At 44.2% G+C, this 23,088-nt stretch overlaps 1 protein-coding gene across 2 annotated transcripts in view; it reads left to right on the top strand.

Moving 5' to 3' along the window:
• CENPK (centromere protein K) overlaps positions 1-23,088 on the top strand; it is an 83,408-nt gene that overhangs the window by 14,358 nt on the left and 45,962 nt on the right. For both annotated transcript variants that reach the window (XM_068249853.1, XM_068249862.1), the window contains exons 2-3: positions 3,759-3,785; positions 12,367-12,504. In XM_068249853.1, the coding sequence (XP_068105954.1) occupies positions 3,759-3,785; positions 12,367-12,504 (165 nt within the window). The remainder of the gene's footprint in view (positions 1-3,758; positions 3,786-12,366; positions 12,505-23,088) is intronic.

Raw genomic sequence — 23,088 nt, 5'->3', positions numbered from 1 at the left:
TAGTCACGTGCTTCAGATGTATGTTTTTCTTATGTCTTTTCAATAAGAACTAAAACGTTTGAGAGCTGCAGCCACTGATGGGCATGCTCAGTAGGGTGTCCAAGAGAAATCGCCACCGGGAGACTTGGGCGCAGGATACAGCTGATATATGGCTTATCCTGCTGCTGCACATGTCCCGGCGGCGTTCATTACTATTCCCCCTCCAGGTCCACGTGGGTAAGGGGGAATTATGTAATTCGGCTAACTATGCAATGTTCATTTGAAGTTACCTCGTGTTTATTTTAAATATTTTTACTCATTACAGGTTCTCTTTAAGGTTGTAGAGTAGCATGTAGTACTTGTAGTAGTAATGTATGTATTTATGTGTGTGTGTGTGTGTATGTATGTATGTATGTATGTGTATATATATATATATATATATATATATATATATATATATATATATATATATATATATATATATATATATATATATATATATATATATATATATATATATATATATATATATATATATATATATATATATATATATATATATATATATTCTCAGACCCTTCACTCTACAAGGGTCAATGGCAGCTGTATTTCACTTGAATTCAAATACTCCTTATGTGAAAATAGCCTTCAATGCACCTCCGTTATGGGTTTAGGCACCTTTGTCACCTCTACTCTGAGAAAGTAAAAAAGGGCTCTAGAGATAAAGTGGTGCTCAGACGGTAATTTGGACACCGTCAAAAGACTAGGTCCAAATTACTATAAAAACAGCATCATTTGGCTGCCAGTAATAGCTGAAAGCCGTATTACATCTTCCCCCGCTGCCCACGGCGACCTGGAGGAGGAATAGTAATTAACAACCCTTTTGCAGGAGCATGGTGAGCCATTTATCGGCTTTACCTTGAGCTTTAATTTCCCTGCGGCTTAATTATATATATATATATATATATATATATATATATATATATATATATATATATATATATATATATATATATAATATATACACACTGGCGGGTAGGAATGGGCTTTCCCAATGTTTGTCTATCGGTCCAAGCTCAAAGGTCAACCTAGGTGACATGATTGTATACAATGAACAGAGGCGCCAAAAGTATAAGATTAGATTAAATGAGCTTAAAAACCAACTTAAATGGCAAAATTGAAGGAGGAAGTGGTGGTCTTACCTCCCTCAAGCAGACATGACAACGACTGTGATTTAGACAGTCAAACACATTTATTAGGAACTCCAAAAAAAATGCAACGCGTTTCGCAGGTTCAACCCCGCTTCATCAGGCAATATAGGGAGGAGTATCAAACTGAAAATGCCAGAGACCAAAGTATGAATACACTCGTACAATCATAAATGTGTTATTATATAATATTCAAAAATAGTGATTTCAATATAATAAACTGAGTTCAAATGCAAAACTATGGATTAAATATATAAGGTAAGCCCATGGTTTAATTAATTTCAGAATAAATGTATCTTGGAATCATTTTAATTTCAGAATAAATGTATCTTGGAAAAACACATATACATAGCCCAACATGGTAATGCATATGGTTCCCTCAATTAACTCAATAAATTGAGTTCAAATGCAAAACTATGGATTTTGTATACTGAGTTTATTGAGTTAATTGAGGGAACCATATGCATTACCATGTTGGGCTATGTATATGTGTTTTTCCAAGATACATTTTATTCTGAAATTAAAATGATTCCAAGATACATTTATTCTGAAATTAATTAAACCATGGGCTTACCTTATATATTTAATCCATAGTTTTGCATTTGAACTCAGTTTATTATATTGAAATCACTATTTTTGAATATTATATAATAACACATTTATGATTGTACGAGTGTATTCATACTTTGGTCTCTGGCATTTTCAGTTTGATACTCCTCCCTATATTGCCTGATGAAGCGGGGTTGAACCTGCGAAACGCGTTGCATTTTTTTTGGAGTTCCTAATAAATGTGTTTGACTGTCTAAATCACAGTCGTTGTCATGTCTGCTTGAGGGAGGTAAGACCACCACTTCCTCCTTCAATTTTGCCATTTAAGTTGGTTTTTAAGCTCATTTAATCTAATCTTATACTTTTGGCGCCTCTGTTCATTGTATACAATTTTGAGTCCACCCTTGGTGGAGGGTTGCTACCCTTTCTTCCTGTCTACAGAGAGCGACTGGGACTCGCTACAATGTAGAACAGGGCACAGCTGAGAACAAACAGCCTAGTGTCCCTTATATATGTCACATTGTTGCACAATGTGAGCGCACGAGAAAGCGACCATGTGCGCATGCGCGCGCCAGCCCGGCGCCGCGCTACCCGCGCCCTACGTGCACGCGCGCTCCCTGCGTGCACGAGCGCGCACGTAGCCGATATGCTAATGCGCGCGCAGCACAGGAACTTGTAGCGCGGCTGTCTGAATTAGGACCCAGCGCAGGAGGGAGCCAGCTACTGTTATTGATCCTGGGTCATTCGGCGACAGGCGCCGACAGGGGAGACTGACGGGGAGGATTGCCAGGCATTGGAAGGCTGCAGGAGAAAAAAGACACTGCAGTAAGTGTCTTATGACAGTAATGTACCATGATGTACGTTTTCAGAGATTTTGCATTTGACTTAAGTGTTTCTTTAATCCTGAGTGGGGTCAGGACAATCTCCCCACCTGCCTTTACAGTGGTTGCCTGCTGGTGACCCTGACTTGTGAGTATTTGGCAATACAAACTTATTGCCACCTTGTCCAGTACGAATTACACTATTGGGGCTCTTGGTGTTCCCTGTTTTTAGGTGACATGATTAGATAGACAGGTGTATGTACAGTGCCAAGCACACAAATAACTAGGCTGTTTTTTTTTGTTTTTTTTATCTGCTGTAAAGAGTTAAACATCAGGTATGCAGGTGACAGTTTCTGTCAGTGTCTGGACCGGGTTAGACTATAGCATAACCCTCACTGATAATTATAGCCATAAAATACTTTTCTGGCATAAAATGGCTTCCTGGAGCAGGAAAGAGATAAAAGGGTCAATAATTCATAGATTTGAGCTCTGGCATATTTCAATGAAGGTGTCATTGAGCAGAGACCATAAAACAGTAAAAACTTACAACCTAGATTTAAATATAAGATAAAACGATGGGATATCTTAAAAAAAAAAAAAAAAAAAAAAAAAAAAACATTTTTAGGAGGAGGATAGATATAATTGTTTTTCCTATAAGTTTATTTTTATCGTGGCTGTCCTTTAAGGACCCCTCAAGGAATAATGGGTGGCCACCCTCTAGAACAGAGAAAGCCACAGCAGTAGCTGGCTGGTAACAGGAGGCCAAGCAGATCAAGCCAGGTTTAGAGTAGACAACAAACTTGGTATGGGCTGACGACGTCCAAGTAAGATCAAGTACTAGCCGAAGTCTGGCCAGGTGGAGTTCGTTGCCCATCACTTTGCTCTGCTATCATTACTTGTTTTATAGTACAGCACACATTGTGAATGTGCCATAATTTGTGTGGGTTTGTTTAATTTGTTTGTCCCTTTGGGGTGTGTTCACTAAAGTGCAGTAAGCAGAATAAAGTGTGTAAAATCTTACCCAGAATGCAATAAATGACATGCAATGCATTACACTCAACCCTTCATGTGTAAGACTTTATGCATGTAATTATGCTTACAGCAGTTCAGTGAATCTGCCCCTTTATCTCTAGTGCAGGTATAAAAGCAGCATTTTTTTTATTTTATGTTAATTATTTCTTTTCATTGTTTTTGTTTGCAGGACAATCTGGATGAACTTCTGAAAGAGGTAAGATAATCTCCAAATATAAAAATATTCTTTCTCTTAAAATGACGTTGTTACCTTTGAAACAATTTGTTTAGCAAAAGATAATACAAAATATGAGTAAACAAAGTAAAATGAAGTTTATAGCAGAATGGCAAGTGCTGGTGTTGGTATAGCTGCAGTAATGGCCTTTATAAAATAAGTCTTCTTTTATATATTTAGAGGGGACAACACTGAAAATATGACCCTGTGAAGCGATGCAAAGTAGTCGGTGTACGGCTTGTATAACAGCGTAAATTTGCTGTCCCATCAAAATGACTCCACACACATCTATTCATGTCTAACTGCTGGCAACAAAAGTGGGTACAAAATGTTGACATCCTACACTTAGGGGTGTACTCACTTTTGTAGCTTATGGTTTAGACATTAACTACCTAACGACCGCATCACGCCAATGGGCCTGAACGCGGCGGCAGCCCCAGGACCACCTACCGCCAATTGGCGTCAGGTCCTGGAGCCGGCTACTGAAAGAGATCGCGCGCAGGGTGCGGAGCTCCGCCCCGTCTTCAGTCTCCGAGCGGCTATTGCGTAATCGCCGTCTATTTACGCAGTACAGCGCTGCAATCCGGTATCGCGTGGTGGTTTGGGGGCCCAGGCCAGTGAGAGAGACTGGGCCCCCCGGCTGTCGTGCGAACCAGTGTTTGTGATTTTAAAGCCAATGGGTACCGTTCAAAAAAAGGAAAAGTCAAATACTCACCTAAGGAGAGGAAAGGCTCGGTCCTAATGAGCCTTCCCTCTCCTCTCCCGGTGCCCTCGGTGCTGCGCTGGCTCCCCCGTTCGCGTCCGCCGCCGCAGGGACTTTGGAGGTCTTCGGGACCGCTCGGGCTTCTGAAGACGGGCCGCTCCATACTACGTACATAGAGGGCGCTCGTGCATGCGTAGTATGGAGCGGCCGCGTCATCGGGAGCCCGAGTGCTCCCGAAGGCTTCCGAAAGCTCCCTTCGGCATGCGGAAGTGGCAGTATTTGACCGAACTGGTTGAATACTGCCACAGGGGATCCTGCGCGGGACCGGGCACCGGGAGAGGAGAGGGAAGGCTCATTAGGACCGAGCCTTCCCTCTCCTTAGGTGAGTATCTGACTTTTCCTTTTTTTGAACGGTAAACATTCACTTTAAATTTATTTTTTGCAGCTTCCAGGATGCGGTTGACAGGTAAGTGGTTAGGGAGGGGACCATGTGGGAGATGCCTACTTTTGTCCCTGTAAAAGATGTCATCTACGATTACGTCCAACCGAAGCCTCCCACCTGAATGCTAATTTATGCAATTCCTGCTAGATTTGGTACAGCAGGCAAAGGGTGTATGACAGTACACCTTATTGGCTGACTGGCGTAGGCCTGAACGATAAATCGTTTTTTTATCGAAATCGCGATCACGGAAGTGACGATTCCGTGATCGCCATAGCAACGATTTTTCACCCCCTGTAGCAGTCCAGCAGTCCCCTCTCCGGCTCTGTGCAGCGGCGGTTTGCGGGGGATCAGCGCCTGTGCTTACATTCCAGCCTCGGGGTGGATGCAGCTCACTCTCTCCCCAACTTCCGCCTTCAAGCAATCAGCGGAGCGGACGGCAGACTCCGCCCACAGGCTCACTCACACTCGTGGGCTCACTCCTCCCAACATCTCCACACATTAGCTGGGCGGGCGGCAAGCTCCGCCCGCACGGCTGTCAATCACTACATACTACGTGTGGCAGACTCCGCCCACTCCTCAGCCTCTCGTACTCCGTCCCCAGTGCTTACAGTCCAGCCTCGGGGTGGATGCAGCTCACTCTCTCCCCAACTTCCACCTTCAGCCAATCAGCGGAGCGGGCGGCAGACTCCGCCCACAGGCTCACTCACACTCGTGGGCTCACTCCTCCCAACATCTCCACACATTAGCTGGGCGGGCGGCAAGCTCCGCCCGCATGGCTGTCAATCACTATGTACAGTGGCAGACTCCGCCCACTCCTCAGGCTCTCGTACTCCGTCCCCGTGGCTCACACCTCTCAGCACCTCCAGATCAATAAGCTGAGCAGGTGGCAGGCCGAGTCTGCTGTCAATGACTTTTATATTGAGTGATTTGTGTCACTTTTTTTGGTATAAGCAGCAGACTCTGGCTCTCACTTGGCTACTCCCTCCTCCCAGTGCTTCCACATCATTTGCTGGGCATGCATGTCAATCAAGCTTTGTAACATAGGCAGCAGACTCCGCCCACACTCCTGTCATTCACGTTTTGTATCCCTCTAGCACGCAGCAGTGTGTCAGCCTGATAATGATGATGACTGCTGTGGTGTGACTGACTGTGTGCGTGTAATCTTTCTGCATTCTGCAGTGGGGGCACTGTTGAATTTGTGCAAACTAAGGTGCTATCCCTAAGCCCTAATTGTGGTTACTGGGCACACTGGGCAGGCTAATCTTGATAACTGCCAGGCTTGCGGAGACTGTCAGAGAGCTAAAGAAGGACTCTAAGTTGCCAGCTTGCTGTTCACACAAAGTGATCCTAATCACTGTTCCCCTACGTCCAGAGGTGGTAACAGACCAGAGTAACATCACGGTCTTAGCGATAAGCCGTGAGCTGAACAATCCTTTGTTACGGTTACGGGCCCGGGGCTGTCTTGTTGCAGCTAGCTCCTGCTCCTCGTGTCGTGAAAACTCGTGAAATGTGTGCCATGGCTTCTGCTGCAGAACCAGAAGCGGCGTTAGATTTACTTTCCAAGAAAAACAGCACATCGGTCATTTGGAAGTATTTTGGGTTTGAGACCACAGATGTGCAACAGAAACAGGTACTGTGCAGAACCTGTCGCACTAAAGTTGCAACTAAAACCGGAAACACAACAAACTTATACCGGCACTTGAAAAACCATCACAAGCATTTGCATGAGGAATGTATGAGTAAAAAGTCCGGTGAAAAGTCGAGTGAAAGTGATGCTCAGGCCCTCAGTAGTAAACAGTCTACAATTACTGAATCTTTTACTAGTGTGACACCGTATGATTCCGGCAGCAAAAGACATCGAGAGATAACAGCAGCCATAACGCACTACATTGCCAGGGACATGGTGCCTGTTAACACGGTCACTAAATCTGGATTTAAAAACCTTCTCCGCACACTGGACAGAAGATATGCGATACCTTCCCGCACCTACTTCAACCAAGTTGCCATCCCACAGCTGTACACAGAGTGTAGAGAAAAAGTTGTAACAGAGTTGAAAAATGTGCAGCATTACGCCACCACTACTGATATGTGGTCAAGCAGAACGACCGAACCATATCTGAGTTTGACTGTGCATTTTGTGAATGACGACTTTGAAATGAAAAGTCGCTGTCTGCAGACCCCATACTTTCTCACTGATCACACCGGAGAGAATATCGCACAGGGTTTGAGAGAGTGTCTGTCAAGTTGGGGTCTGAGAGAAGAGGACCAGACGTGCATCACAACCGACAATGCAGCAAACGTCATCAAAGCGGTGGAACTTAATGACTGGACCAGACTTCAATGTTTTGGACACAGGCTGCATCTTGCATTTGAAAATGCTGTTAAAGATGATGCAAGAGTGAAGCGGGCAACTGGACTTTGCAAACAAATAGTTGGTGTCTTCTCTCATAGCTGGAAAAAGAAGACAGCGCTCAAAAAGGCACAGCAAGAATTTAATGTACCTGAGCACTCACTAGTAACAGAATGTGCAACAAGATGGGGTTCAAGGCAAAAAATGATAGAGAGGGTGCTCGAGCAGAAGAAGGCGTTATCACAGGTTCTGTCTGAAGACAAGAAGACACGTCACCTGGTTCCCACTTGGCAGGACACAGATGTCCTTGAATCAATCAACAATGCCATTGGACCTCTGCAGGAATTTACAGATGCTCTTTCTGGTGAAGCATATGTAAGTGTGTCCTACCTAAAGCCAGTTCTCCATCTCCTGAGAACATCAACTCTAAGTGAAAATGATGAGGACACAGATCTTACTAAGGAAGTAAAGTCCAGAGCTCTTGCCTACATTGAAGATAAATACAGTGACCCAGCCACACAGGAGCTACTGGACATAACTTCATTCCTTGATCCGAGATTCAAGACCGACTATATAAGTGCAGAGAATGTCCCAGACATCAAAGAAAAGGTGAAGATTCAAATAGAGCAGGTGGCACGAAAGGAGAAGAGGGCCTGTCTTAGCACCACAGATGCCATGCCCCAGGGTGCACCAGAGGCAGCTCCATCCACCACCGGGAAGGGAAAGCGGTCACTGGGCAGCTTCTTCAAGAGCAAGGCTGTGCCTCCTCCATTCACTGTGCAGTTGGAGGATGCTCTTAAAGCTGAACTGGACAACTACCTGATTAGTCCAACTATTGATGGAGAGCAAGATCCACTGGCCTGGTGGAAATTGCACAAAGTTAATTTTCCATGGCTGAGCAAAGTTGCTTGTAAATTTCTGTGCATACCAGCCACCAGTTCACCATCAGAGAGATTGTTTAGTGCTAGTGGCAATATTGTCACATGTCAGCGCGCATGTCTAAAACCATCCAAAGTCGACATGCTGGTTTTCTTGACCAAAAATCTGTAAAGGGTGATGTAGAGTTGTCAGGGAAAAAGTTTTTGGGAGTTTATTTGTTCTGTGTATCACTCTGACTTCGTGTCAGACTGTCGAGTGTCAGCCTTTGTTTACATTTTTCATGAAAAAGTTTCCGAGTGCAATACTGTTGGGCAAGAGAAAAGCCTTTTTGACTTATTTGGAAATGTTTCTATTTCTTACATATTGAAAGTGAACCTGATCTCAAGCACGGGTTCAAAATCAGATACTGACCCTGAAGAGAGGGAAGCCCCAGGATCCTTGAGTCTTCCCTTGCTTCTCTGAAGCCTTCTGTTGTAGAGCGCGCAGCCACCCTTCCTGGATCATGGACTGGACAGACGCGCAATAGCCGGCGAGGTGGCCCATGCACAGTAGAACAGAGCCCAAGGCTCCAGCCTACTGCACATACGCAAGCGGGCATGGTCGACTATTGTGCGTCGATGGTCCAGGAAGGGGAGCTGCACGACCCTGATGTGATTAGTGACAATGTCCTGTTGCTAATCTTCCGGTGGGCCACGCTGGGGGACAACGAAGTAGCGAGGGAAGCCTCAATAGGCTTCCCTCTCTTCAGGGTAAGTAGTGGAAGTAGTAGTAGTAGTAGTATCTGATTTTATACCCAAGCTTCGGCATGAGTACACTTTAACATGGTTTCCATTTTTGGTATGTTATTTAACAGAAAATAACTAAGGATTTTTTTTGTGTTGCACTACTGCGTTAAAATGAGGATGGCTCTTTTAGTTCTCCATTTGTAACTGTTTAAGACTTTAATAGGTAGAAGCAGCCGGCACCAGCATCCATGTATTTATAGCTGTAAGTTTGCTTTATTCAGATCTGTCACATAGATGCACAACGTTTCGGAGCGACTGCTGGTACCAGTCTGTCACTAACTTGATAAAGGAGCAGCAGTGACAATTGCTCCGAAACGTTGTGTATCTGTGTGACAGATCTGATTAAATCAAACTTAGGGCTGATTCACACTGCAAGAGCTTTTTAAGCATTAGTGATTGAAAAAAGCTCTTGCTAATGCAATGCTATAGGGGAATGTTACAAAATCACATTGCTTCAGTGTGAACACTCACAGTATTACATTAGCAAGAGCTTTTAAAATCACAAAGCGCTGCCACCTACAAAAGCTCTTGTAGTGTGAACCAGCCCTTAGAACTATAAATACATGGATGGAATTGGTGCCCACTGCCCAGGTGCCGGCTGCTTCTTCCTATTGCGTTTGGATTGGTAATCCATAAGCCAGGCACAGCGCCATTCATTTGATGGGGTGCACTGGATTTCTACAAGAAGTTACTGCTGTTAAAAACTTTAAAGAATGTTTATGCAAGACACATGCATGTTTGTTATTAATAAATTTGTTAAATGAAAGCACTTCTTGCCTTTAATTTTCATAATTGCATTTTAGATTAATAGATACAGTCAAATAATGCAGTAACATTTACAAACATGACAGAAAATGACATCATACTATCAATTTGATAGTATGATCTCATTTTCTGTCAGTGCATGTTTGTAAATGGCACGGTGTACATTGTGAATTTAGTGCTTAGGCTTGATTTGAAGAAAATCGTGAATCGAATCGAAATCGCAATTTCTGACAGAAATCGTGCAATTCAATCTTTTCCTAAAATCGTTCAGGCCTAGACTGGCGTCTGCTGACCAGATAAAGGCAGGAAATTGCTCTAGCTGGGAGTTAGCTGGGAGTTAGCAATTGTATTCTAGTTTCAGCAATGATTCTTAAAGTGACCAGCACTGTTTGAACCTGATGTGCTCAACTAGAGTGAACAAACTTTTGGCAAAGGAATAGGAGAGGCTGAGCGCCATTCAGGAGCAGCTGTAAACTGTCACTCAGTAACTTCCGTCTGTATCCAGAAAAGGCAAGATGTCAGCCCGCATGAAACCGATACAACAGCTTCTACAGATCTGGCCAGCAACGCAACAAACTGAATAACCAGGGCTGTGGAGTCAGTACAAAAATCATCCGACTCCTCAGTTTATGAAATCACCGACTGCAGATACCCGAAATTGCTCTGACTCCTTTGTCTAATTCTTACAAAAGCTATGGGTTTGGTTCAAAAATCAGCCGACTCCTAAGTTTATTGAAATCGCAGACTCCGAAACCATGTACCCAAAATTGCTCCGACTCCACATCCCTGTAAATAAGCCCGGCATAGCATTCAGTAAAGTCTTGGTTCCCTACTCTTTTTTTTTTTTTTCAAACAGTTATCCTATTTTCTTAAAGTAAACCTGAAATTCTGTAAAAGGCAGAATTCATACATACCTGGGGCTTCCTCCTGCCCCTTTCAACCTTATTGCTCCCTCGCCGCCATACTCCGTCTCCTGGATCCTCCAGTATGGCTCCCGGTAACTTTGGTATACAGCCACATGCCTTGCTCTTTTGTGACTGGAAGCGTTCTGCGCATGTGCCGACTGGCCAACAATTGCAGAAGATGGCGGCGAGGGAGCGATCAAACCGAAGGGGGTTGGAGGAAGCCCCAGATAGGTTTTGTATTTTTCCTTTTATTTTATCTCGGGTGCACTTTACTAAGTCCCAAAATAAGGTCACCAATGTAACAAGTCATAATCTATAGCCATATGTTATCATATTATGCATTGCACGCGGCCCCGATGCTTGCTATGTATTGGGTGCCCAAATTTCACAGTGTAGCTGGTATTTATGGTGGTGCCCAAGTTTCTGCCGCTAGCGGTGCCCAGATTCCCTGCTTTTCTTTTGGTCCAGCTTGCAAAACTTTTGCCAAGTGTTTATACATACAAATTATGATCAAAGTTAAAGTGTACCCAAGCCGAAGCTCAGGTATACACAACACCAGATACTTGCCTATAGAGAGAGAAGGCTCAGGATCCTACTGAGGCTTCCCTGTCGGTCTGCTGTCCCCCATCGCTGAGCGCCCCCTGATCAAACACCCTCCCCTCCGGAAATTAGGGACAATGCACTAATCCTATTAGGGCCACGCGCCTCTTCTTCCGCAATCATGGCCGCGCATTATAAGATCGAGCTCGCACGGCTCCAGGCTACTGCGCGGGCGGGCTCGATCTTACAATACGTGGCCATGATTACAGAAGAGGAGGAGGTCTGCGCACAGGATAAGGGGGCACTGTGGACCACCGATGGAATCCTCCTGAGGCTTCCCTCTCTGAGGGGTAAATGCTAATTTTGAACCCAAACTTCGGATTGGGTTTTCTTTGAAGCGGATCCGAGATGAAAAACTAACTATAACAAGGAACTTGTCTATATATGTTATCTAAAGTTTATATAGTTTACACAGCATATCTAGCTGCAAACGTTTATGATAATTTATTCATGTGATACAATGAGGGCAGCCATGTTCTGTTTGTCACATTGACACAGGCTAAGGGCTGGAGATGCCTCTCCTCCTCCCTCCTCCCCTCTGCCTCTGAAATCAATGGCTAGTAACACCTCCCCCTCCTCCTGCTCAGACTGAGCTCCCATAAGCCCTTGCTACTGTCTGAAAATGCCAAGGCACTGTGAAAAGCTGTGGGCAAGGCTTGTTTAGTTTATAGGGAATTAGAGTATTAAAACAAAACAAAAGTTTTTGGCTTGAGGAATGCCCTATAAACTATATGAAAGGAACACAATTATGCAATGAGTAAAAGTTTATCTCGGATCCACTTTAAGTGCCTTGAGAGCAATGGTTTTTCCATATTAGCCAGACCTCAAACACTCCAACTAGTGGCCAGTGTCGGAACTTGCAGATGTCTGTTGGCTGCACACAGTACTAACTCCTAGATGGCATAATTTGAGTGATAAAGAGGAGAACTCTGTTGATGTGACCCAACTGATAATCAATCAGTGATTGCTGAAGTGTTGCAGTATATTAGAGGCTATGTCAAGATGTCTATGTCTAGACAGTTATGTCTTACTTGCTTGGAGATTTTAAGCTTCAATTCCTGCCAAGTCTGGTGTTTGAGTAACAGGTCAGCACTGGAGGTATAAATCACTCACTGGCCTTTTCTTATCCCACAGGCGGAGCAGCTGGCTCAGTATATGTCCTCATACCAACTCGATTTACCTCCTGAACTTCATTCTACCGCTCAAAGCAGTGAATCTGCTAAAAAAGACTTGCTTGAACAATGTGAAGCGTTATGGACTGAAATTGGACAGGTATGTGTGTGCAGCTGCTGGTAAAATATATTAACTTTTCCATGTGAATTTGTGATTTTTAGGGGTTTTTTTTTTTTTTTTGCACAAAGTAACTTATTTTAGTTTACTGGCCATTTCATTGGATAAAAGGATTGTGTTCTTAAAATAAAAATTACCTTTATGTAAGCCTGACTTAAAGTAAACCTGAGACATTTGAAACAAAAAGATTTACCTTATATACTTGCGTATAAGCCTAATTTTTCAGCACCAAAAATGTGCTGAAAAGTTACCCCCACGGCTTATATGTGAGTCAGTGGAGCAGAACAGATGGTGGAGCAGGTTTTGTTACTGGCAGAGGAGTGTAAGGATCGTGCACTAGTGATCTTGCTCTTGCCCAGCCATGTCTGTCCCACACAACCTCTGTGTGCAGAGTGCCCTGGTCTAGACTACCGGCAAGCAATGTGCCAGCGGTGCAATGATCAGGTGTTCTTCCTGTGTGGCAATTGCTGTCTCATATCTATGACGCCATCTAGTGGCATCTTGAGACACAGCTGTATCATCATTGAAGCACACCTGGCTAAGGAGAGAATAAATGACTTGTACTGGTGGCACATCTGGCTTCTGTGGAGGGGGCTATTCGGGGGGGGGGGGGTGCTTATATGTGATACAATCACTTTTTTCTGGTTTCTGAGGGAAAAGTGGGTACCTCAGCTTATACGCAGGTCGACTTGTATGCAAGTATATACTGTATACTTACCTGGGGCTTCCTCCATACCCCTGTAGTCCATTACCTCCCTCCAGTCCCTTCTGCTGAGCCGCAGTAGAGTCCCACGATCCAGCCTGGTTGCAGGCCACTGCGCATGCACAGTCTTGGGCACTTATGCCCTTTGATCACGCTCCTGTGGGAGCTTTCTCAGCAAGCACAGTTACATTGGTAATTACTGCGTTTGTACAGAATGCTCCCGTCCATGGGAGCGCCATCGGGAAGTACATGTGACCAGGACTGTGCATGGCAGTAGTCCCTGACTGGCTCAGTCAGGGACTTTACTAGGTCTGGAAGCAGAGCACAGAGCGATTGGCACACCACAGAGACGGTGCGGCTGGCATCTGTTTGTGTACTTGCTCGCTGGTGGCAGGCTGCAGGGGCTGGTTTTATGTGCGCCGCCCTGTATGGTAATAATCTTTATTGTGGCTGGATAGTGCAAGAGCTCTTTCTCTGACCTGGGTTCAAATCTGGGCTCTTCCTATTTCAGTAAGCCAGCAACTTTTCAGTAAGGAGTTCCTGGGCGAGACACACTAACACTGCTACTGAGTGCACTCTAGTGGCTGCCTCGTAAGCGTTTTGAGTCAGGAGAAAAGCTCTATAGAAATACTGGAATAATAAATTATTGAACCAGGCCAAACAGATCATTGGTTGACAATACCACTGTCCTGTAAGTACAGCACTTGAGGGTTAAAATTCAATTGATAAATGGAAGACACACAAGGCTCTGGGGTTTAGTCTCTTAAAATGTGGTATTGAGGTCCATGGGTGTCCGCAGAAAATTTTCCGGTGGGGGGGTTGGGGGAGGTATGCACCGCACCAAAAATGGGTGTGGCTATGGACCAGGATGTGGTCACGAATGGAGGCAAATTTTACATGAACTTGGCAATGGTGGGACATTAGACTAGGGCTATAGTAAGAATTAGATTGCAAAAGCCTCCAGTTTAGGTAGTGACTGGTGCCCCCCCCCCCCCCCCCCAGTTTAGGCAGTGACTGGTGCACCCCCCCCCCCCCCAGTTTAGGTAGTGACTGGGCCCCCCCCCCCAGTTTAGGTAGTGAGTGACTGGTGCTCCCCCCCCCCCCAGTTTAGGTAGTGACTGGTTCCCCCCCTCCCCCCCCCTCCAGTTTAGGTAGTGACTGGTGCCCCCCTCAGTTTAGGTAGTGACTGGTGCCCCCCCCCCAGTTTAGGTAGTGACTGATGCCCATTCCCCCCCTCCCCCCCCAGTTTAGGTAGTGACTGGTGCCCCCCCCCCCCACTCACCATGTCACAGCAGGCAGCCCAGCGTGAGTTTCAGACCTCAGAATCCGCCAGCGACCAGTGAGAGCAGATGCACGGTACTCCGTAAACACCGCGCTGCATATTCGGAAGTGGTGTCACTTCCGCATATCAGTGCGGTGTCCGAGGTCCTATTGCTCGCACTCACTGGTCGCCTGCTGATCGGAGGTCTGACGCTGGACTGGCTGTTCTGCCTCAGGCAGCAGGGGGGGGGGGGGGGGAGGTGGAGTGTCAGTGTCCCATTTTGCCATATGTGTGGACGCCCATGTTGAGGTCACATTACTTGGTTGATCCAGCCGGAGCAAGCAGCGTATCTGATGCTATCGGGTGCACTGTACCCGCTCTGGTGGTCGACATCCTCATGCTCACTGTCTGCAGGGCAGTATTTGGTAGCAAAACCCTTATTGGCAATCAGATTTCAGACGTTTCTTGAGGTTGACCACCGATGCACAATTATAGACTCGTCCTTTTTTTGGAGAGCAAACAAGCAAAATTAGAAGGGCATCAAATACTTCTTTCCCTTACAGTGTCAGAGATATGGCAATGCATTTGATGTCTATAAACATTAATCAGTGACTGGAATGTCAGCTGCATACTGCAACGGATAAACCTGGATCTGGTGAAAAATGGTTTTCTTGAATGGGTGCATAGAAAAGCATAAGTGGCTGGATAGTGTACTGATTAAGGGCACCGCCTTTGACATGGGAGACCAGGGTTCGAATCCTGGCTAGGGTCAGTACCTATTCAGTAAGGAGTTCAAGGCAAGACTCCCTAACACTAGCTCTTGAGCGCTTTGAGTCCAACAGGAGAAAATCGCTATACAAATGTTCTGATGATGATGATGATGATGATGATGATGATGATGATGGTGGTGGTGGTGGTGGTGGTGGTGGTGGTGGTGGTGGTGGTGGTGGTGGTGGTGGTGGTGGTGGTAGTGATGATGATGATGATATCATCCATTGGTCCACAGCTGTCCAATCCAAAAATGGTCCAGCAGAGAGCCAGTGTGAATCGATCCTAAGGCAGGGAGGACACTTGTCTCTCCATTTTCACTGGCGTTCTGGGGGGGTTGCCAGTGCTCTGCGTTTTCTCATTTGATTTTCCACACTCATTTGTAATTTTTGAGGAAACTGCCTTAAAGAGAATCTGTACTCTAAAATTCTTACAATAAAAAGCATACCATTCTATTCATTATGTACTCCTGGGCCCCTCTGTGCTGTTTCTGCCACTCCCTGCTGCAATCCTGGCTTGTAATTGCCAGTTTTAGGCAGTGTTTACAAACAAGACATGGCTGCTAACCAGCATGTGATAAGCTGAGAGAAGCTCAGTCTGTGACTCACACAGAGCCTGCAGGGGACGTGGAGAAGGTGTGTATAGCTTCTATCCTATCACAGCAGAGCAGCACATTCCTGCCTGAGTGCCTGTGCCCAACAAAGCCATCAAAGGAAAGAAGATTCGATTATATAACAGAGATAATACAGCCACTGCGCAACTAGGAAAGGCTGCAGTAAGACAGACCACATTAGAACAGGTATAGGAACTTATAGGATAGAAGAAATAAGGCTGAAAATTTAGTTACAGAGTCTCTAACTCCTTAAAGGATACCAGAGAGGAAAAAGGTCGAAGAAACGGGGGGAGCTGTGCTGATGTCCACTGTCCCCCCCCCCCCCCCCCTCCCCCGTTCTCCTCTGACACCCTTCTTTCTTACTTAAGGTCAATCATGAAGTCATGTGCACGCGCAAAGCGCTCCCGGCCGCTGTAGGATGCGAGCAGTTTTATAGAGTCAGCAGATCTACTTCTAAAGGTGGCCAGTAATGATCAACTCTTTTTATCCAATTTTACCAAATCTATGTAGTGTAAGGGTAAATTGAGTGAAATATATTGAATTGATAATTTAGGCTGTTCCCTTCTATTAAAAAGAAATGGTAAGCGTAATATGTTGGCGCTTTATAAATACAATAAATAATAAATAAATGAAAAAGATTAAATAATGGCCACCATAAGGCTCACTGAGATTCACCAGCAGGGCTCAGCTGGAGTGATAAACACTCTGCAGGTGAATGTTGCGGAGGCTGAAAGCCCAGGTTTTGCATATGCACATAATCTGGAAACCTATTTTGCTTTGGACTTAAAGGGAACCTTAACTGAGAGGGGATGTTTCCTTTTTAAACAATACCAGTTGCTTGGCAGTCCTGCTGATCTCTTGTGCCGTAGTGACTGAACCACAGACCTGAAACAAGCATGCAGTTAATCCAGTCTGACTTCAGTCAGAGTACCTGATCTGCATGCTTGTTGAGGGGCTGTGGCTACAAGTATTAGAGACACGGCATCAGCAGGAGAGTCAGGCAACTGGTATTATTTTGATAGGAAAAATCCATAGCCTTCTCAGTTTAGGTTTGCACTCAGGGTAGCCACCGCAGAGGATTTCTCTGCCCCGGGAGGGTTTTTTTTGTTTTTTGTTTTTTTAATTAAAAATAGTTTTATCCACTGTAGCTAGCAGTTCGCTAGCTAGCGTTGCCCCCCAAGTCCCTCCGCTCTCTACTGATTCGACCCCCCCCCCCCCCCCCGATCGCCGCCATTATACGTACCCCCCCAGGGATCCCGCGATGGCGCAGCCTCTCCAATTAGCGCCAGGCTTCGCTATGGGGAGGATTGGGATTGCGCATGATGTCATGTCCGATCGTCCATAGCGACGACTGAAGCACATTGGAGAGTCTGCGGCTCTAGTGGGATCACGGCTAGGTACAGTATAGCGGAGGCGATCGGGGGGATCAGAAGGGTGCGGGGGGACTTTGGGAACAATGGTAGCTAGCCTAATGCTGGCTACCAAGGATAAAACATTAATTCAAAAAATCTCTCCCTCGGACGCAGCCTCAGAAACTGCGTACCATTAGGAGGGTTAAAGAGGAACTGTCGCGAAAATGTTAAAATTTAAAACTCATACAAATTAGAAGTACATTTCTTCCAGAGTAAAATGAGCCATAAATGACTTTTCTCCTATGTTGCTGTCACTTACAGTAGGTAGTAGAAATCTGACATTACTGACAGGTTTTTGGTTAGTCCATCTCCTAATGGGGGATTCTCAGCATGACCTTTATTCTTTATAAAGGCATTTCCTAAAAAAGATTTATACAAAGATGCTGGCCAGCCTCCCTGCATACTCTTTTGGCAGTTGGGCGGAGCAACTGCCATTCACTAAGTGCTTTTAAAAATAAAGAAAACCCTGGGAACCACCCATGAAAAATGGGCTAGTCCAAAATCTGTCAATAATGTCAGATTTCTACTACTAGTACTTACTGTAAGTTACAGCAACATAGGAGAAAAGTAATTTATGGCTCTGGAAGAACTGTACTTCTTATTTGTGTATGTTTACATGTATTTTAAATTTTTAAGATTTTCGCGACAGAGGTCCTTTAACCACTTCAGGACGAGAGCAATTTTCACACATTAGCGCTGCTCCCATTCATTTGCCAAAAACTTTATTACTACTTATCACACCTAAATGATCTAAGTATTGTTTGTTTCTGGACAAATTTGGCTTTTAGTGAGTAATTTTTGTATTTAGTAATTACCTTATTTTTCTGTGCATTTTAAAAGTAAAATAAGGGGAAAAAATGGAAAAAACACACTATTTCTCAATTTACATCCATTATAGCTTAAAACATCCTGGTTATTACAACATTTAGATTATGTACCTAGTACAGTGTATGGTGACAAGATTGTATTTGGAAACAAAGGTGTCTTTTTGTTTTTATTTTTTTTATTTTTTTCCTGTTTTTTTTTTTTTTTTTGCACGATCGATGATAACAAAACCTTATTTGCAAAACTGAGCAATATGGGAAAGAAAAAGTATCTCTCTCTGCTGCTGAAAAGTGTGAGATGGTTGAATGTCTTGGACAAGGTATGAAAACTTTAGATGCTTCAGGAAAACGTAAGCATGATCATCAAACTGTTCAACCCCCTGGGCGTTATGATTTTTTCTGGATTTTAGAGTCTAAAAGTGGTGCAATTTTTTTTCACCCTTTTAGACCCTGAAACCTGGAAAAAAATCATGCTGCCAGGGAGATCTGCAGCAGTTCCACAATCGATCACCTCCCTGGCTCCAGAGCTGCAGTTTTCTCTCCATCCTCCAGGTGGTGCTGCAACCCTGAAGTAAGATTGCCGGCTGTCGTCATGATGACAGTTGGCAATCTCACCAGTAGGAAGCAGAGCCTCGGTGGAGCGGAAGAAGAATGGCGGTCGATGTCTGGATTCCCCGGGAGGCATGTACAAACGCTTGCTGCACGCATTGCTCTGCACACAGCCTCCGGTGGCTACCCTGAGCACAGGTCAGGATTACCGCTCTGAGCTGCGGTTTTCCGCCCCGACTCTAACTCGGGATTACTGCCAAGGAGGGTGAGTAATTTGCGACTGACTTAGAGTACAGGGGTTTGTGCAGATAAAAAAGACAAAATAAGGAAGGTTTCTGCCAGAAAAATACATTGGATAAGAGAGCAGCTGCTAAAATACCATTTCAAAGCAGCTAACAGGTATTTAAAGCTGCTGGCGCCTCTGGAGTCCCGCGAACATCAAGGTGTCGGTTGTGTAAACTTCTATTCAGCCACTACTAACCAATGCTCACAAGCAGAAAGGTTCCAGTGGACCTATAATTACAGTAATGCTAGGTACACGAGGCAGGGTTTTTTTTTTGTTTGTTTTTTTAGGTCGATTTTCTGTTCAATCGATTTTCAATTCGTTTTTCCGCTCGATTCTCTTATCTTTTCTTATGAATTTCCATTCACTTCTATGAGAAATCGAGCAGTAAAGCGATCAAAAGTAATATCGGACATGTCGGAAATTATCTATCGAATGCAAAAACGTATTGTGTGTACCCGGCATTAGACTGTAATTTTCAAACCATTGTGTTTGCTGATGAGTGCTGTGCAACCCTGGATGGTCCAGGATGGTGGATGGGTTGGTGGACGGCCATCATGACCCAACAAGGCTGTGATGTCAGCAAGGAGGTAGCAGAGTCACGTTTTGGGCCGGAATCATGCGGAAAGAGCTGTTCGGCCCCTTTAGGGTCTCTGAAGGTGTATAAATGAGCTCTGGAATGTATGTGGAGTTTGACTGTACACTCTTTTCCATGGTACAGCAAGAAGAACCGTGACAAAAGCCTCTTCATGCATGACAATGCACCATCTCGTGCTGCAAGGAATACCTTTACATCATGATTCAACCCCCATCCTTACCTGATCTCAATCCTATTGAGAACCTTTGGAGCATTTTCTGTTTCAATCATTTTTATTGAAGGTTTTGTAAAGAATATAAGCAACTTACAACAAAACTGCAGTTGCAGGCAATACATTGACAACAGCTTCCAAAAACATTAATGTACTTCAAGTTAAAACAGTCCTATAATAATACATACAACATTGCAACATTTGTTACTAACTGTTATTTGCATATCCTTTGGTAGAAGGCCAAGACCCTGCATTGATAATGGGAAATCCAATTAAAATACCTTAGAAATTACCAGGGGTTTGTAAAATGAGAGTATAGACAGGAGATTTTCTATTAAGCTATTATGTAGGAAGTCTACCATCCGTCACTAACCCAAGCAGGGTCGACTGGAGACAAACCTGGATCAACTTGTTCAATACCCATGCATATGAGACTAATCCTCCAGCGAGGACAAGTATGCTTCTTTAACTAGCGAGAACTTTGTTCCCATTGAGTTGGGTACTCAATACCGTACATAGTCCGAGAAAACAGCTTTTAATACTATAGCCTTCAATAAGGCTTTCGTAAAGGACTATTATATCTGCAATTTAGCATAGATGTTTGCGCTCGAGAAGAATACCTGTGAGGAAGGTAGAGGTATGGAGTAAAGTACAGAGGTATAGGTAGAAAAGTGAGAGAGATTTAAGAAAGTCAAGAAAGTTTAGAGAGTGTATAGAGACTAGAGATGAGGAGTGTCAAAACTGAATTCCTTTACACAAGGTGCCTATGAGAGCATCCAGGTCGAGGCATCATTGGTTATCTACCATTCTTATTTGTTCAGGGGTTAACAAATAAGCGGTTAAAGGATCCCAAATTTTATGATACTTTTTCATATTATCATTTATACGGGCTCTCAGTTTTTCAAAGAACAATATGTTGCCAAGTCTGTTTTTAATAGTTTCAAAAGATAAGGATTGGGTATTCCAGGCCGCTGCTATTTTTATTTTGGTTACCGCAAAGATATAATTAACAAGGGCATTTTGAGCCAAAGATAGATTTGGGTAAGGACAACCCAATAAAACATGAAGAGGGTTATGTGAAACATGTGCGTTAACTAGAGATGATGCCCAGGTGCACACCCTGATCCACAATCTGCTGACTTTTTTACAGTTCCACCATATATGCGCAAAGGTGCCTGTAGGTGCCTACATCCTCTAAAGCAATCCCCCGAGCAGGTTTTATTGTACTTGGCCACCCTATGAGGGACCAAGTACCATCTAAATAATACTTTATAATTTACTTCAACAAGGTCGGCATTTATTGATATTTTAGGGATATTTTCCCAAATATCACACATCAATCTGCAGACCAAGATCTTTCTCCCATTTAAGTATGTATTCAGGTTTGCTCTGCGAGTGGGTGAGAGTTAGCTAGATCCACCATTGGTATGAGCCAGGGGAATTTAAAGCTGCTGGGAAGGAGGGGTTGCCCAGAAAGGAAAGAAGTGGTCTATGCGCTGACATTAACCGACCAGAGTATTTACAACTATCCCACATCTGAAGGGAGTGTTTCATAATGGGGTTGTCAACTTTGGTACGCTATGCTGGCGTAAGCCATAGGAGGTTGCTAATATTGATAGGTGCGGTGAGCTGGCTTTCAATATCTACCCAGGCTCATCTATCACTTTTTAAATGCCTTTGGAGCATTTTCAAGCAAAAGATCTATGAGAGTGGGGGGCAGTTTACATCCAAACAGCAGCTCTGCAACACTATTCTTACATCCAGCAAAGAAATCCAAACAGGAACTCTCCAAAAACTCACAAGCTCAATAAATGCAAGAATTGTGAAGCTGCTGTCAAATAAGGGGTCCTATGTTAATATGTAAATTGATGTGAGATGCTTTTGCTTCCAGTAAAGATGTCCTCCTATTACTGCAAATTCAACAAATGACCATTTTCATTTCTTTACAACCAATAAAGTATTTTGAAACGCTGTCGTGCGTAATAATTTGAAACCGTGCAGACTTGTAGAGACAAAAAAAAACGGGAGCCCAATCTGGTGCAATATCGTTAAGTCATCACGATCATAGCAGAGATTGTAATAGAAATACTCAGAAAGGTTGGTTGCTGTATGAGGCAACCACTCCTTAGCGCATGTGGGGAAGTACCGTCTCCACTTGGGCTTTGAACAATGTGTGTTGGTGGGCGCTGCTCCAAAAAAGGATTTTTGGTACTGGGAATTATTCCCAGGGCCAATCAACCCCAGGATAGGGGTATGCGAAACTATATGTAGTTGGAGGAGCATGATGCATAATGTATATGGATAAATAGAGTTAATCTTCTTTAAATAGCACCTTACAGGTATCCTACCTTGTGGATGCCTCGATCAGGAAAAAAGCAAATGTAGAGATCGGGATACAAATTCAATCGTTTTTTATTTTTGCACTAGATGTACAGCCTAGTGCAAAAATAAAAACGATTGAATTTTTATCCTGATCTGAATTTTTATCCTGATCTCTGCATTTGCTTTTTTTCCTGATCGAGGCATTCACAAGGTAGGATACCTGTAAGGTGCTATTTATAGAAGATTAACTCTATTTATCCATATACATTATGCATCGAGTGCCTCAAACTACATATAGTAATTTGGAACAGTGCATGTTAAGGTTGTTTGAGTTTGTTTTTTAAACATATCGTTTATTATGAAGTTTGTTCAGTAACATTCAAATTATTAATTACAACAGAGAAAGAACATGTGTGCATCAACCAAGTGAACCTGACAAATCTGGCTTTGCAAATTTGGCCTATTGGCTAATCACGAGACATTGCTCATGCAAATAAGCATTTGCTTTCGCATGCCTAAATATGCAGGGTCAAAAACCAAAAACCGCAAAACAATCGCCCTGCGGGAATTAGTTCATGCTATATAGCACTATCCAGGGGCGCCACGAGGAGGCTTCCCATTGCCCCCATACAACCGGGGGGCCGCGGGGGTCCCAGGCACTCTCACCGCCTGGAACCCACACAGCGGCACCCCGGAGGTGGAGGCTGGGGGGTGCAGGCGATCTCCCCAGCGTGGCCATCGCCGGGAAGAGCCGCCCGCACACACCTCCCAAGATTAAAAACAGGCACTTACCTCAACGTCCATTGCGTTCTGCTATATGCGCATAACCTGGGCGCGACACATAAGGGGCGGACAGGCGCAGATAGCCTGCTCCAGGGCTCTCACCTCCTAAAACAAGCCACTCACTACCTGCCCTCAGAAAAAAGAAATGCATTGCTAATTACAACAGAGAAAGAACATGTGTGCATCAACCAAGTGAACCTGACAAATCTGGCTTTGCAAATTTGGCCTATTGGCTAATC

This window comes from Hyperolius riggenbachi, chromosome 1 (genome assembly GCF_040937935.1).
Source record: "Hyperolius riggenbachi isolate aHypRig1 chromosome 1, aHypRig1.pri, whole genome shotgun sequence".
Lineage (NCBI taxonomy): Eukaryota > Metazoa > Chordata > Amphibia > Anura > Hyperoliidae > Hyperolius > Hyperolius riggenbachi.
Note: the sequence above shows the minus strand (reverse complement) of the source record. Positions and strands in the feature narration are given on the sequence as shown.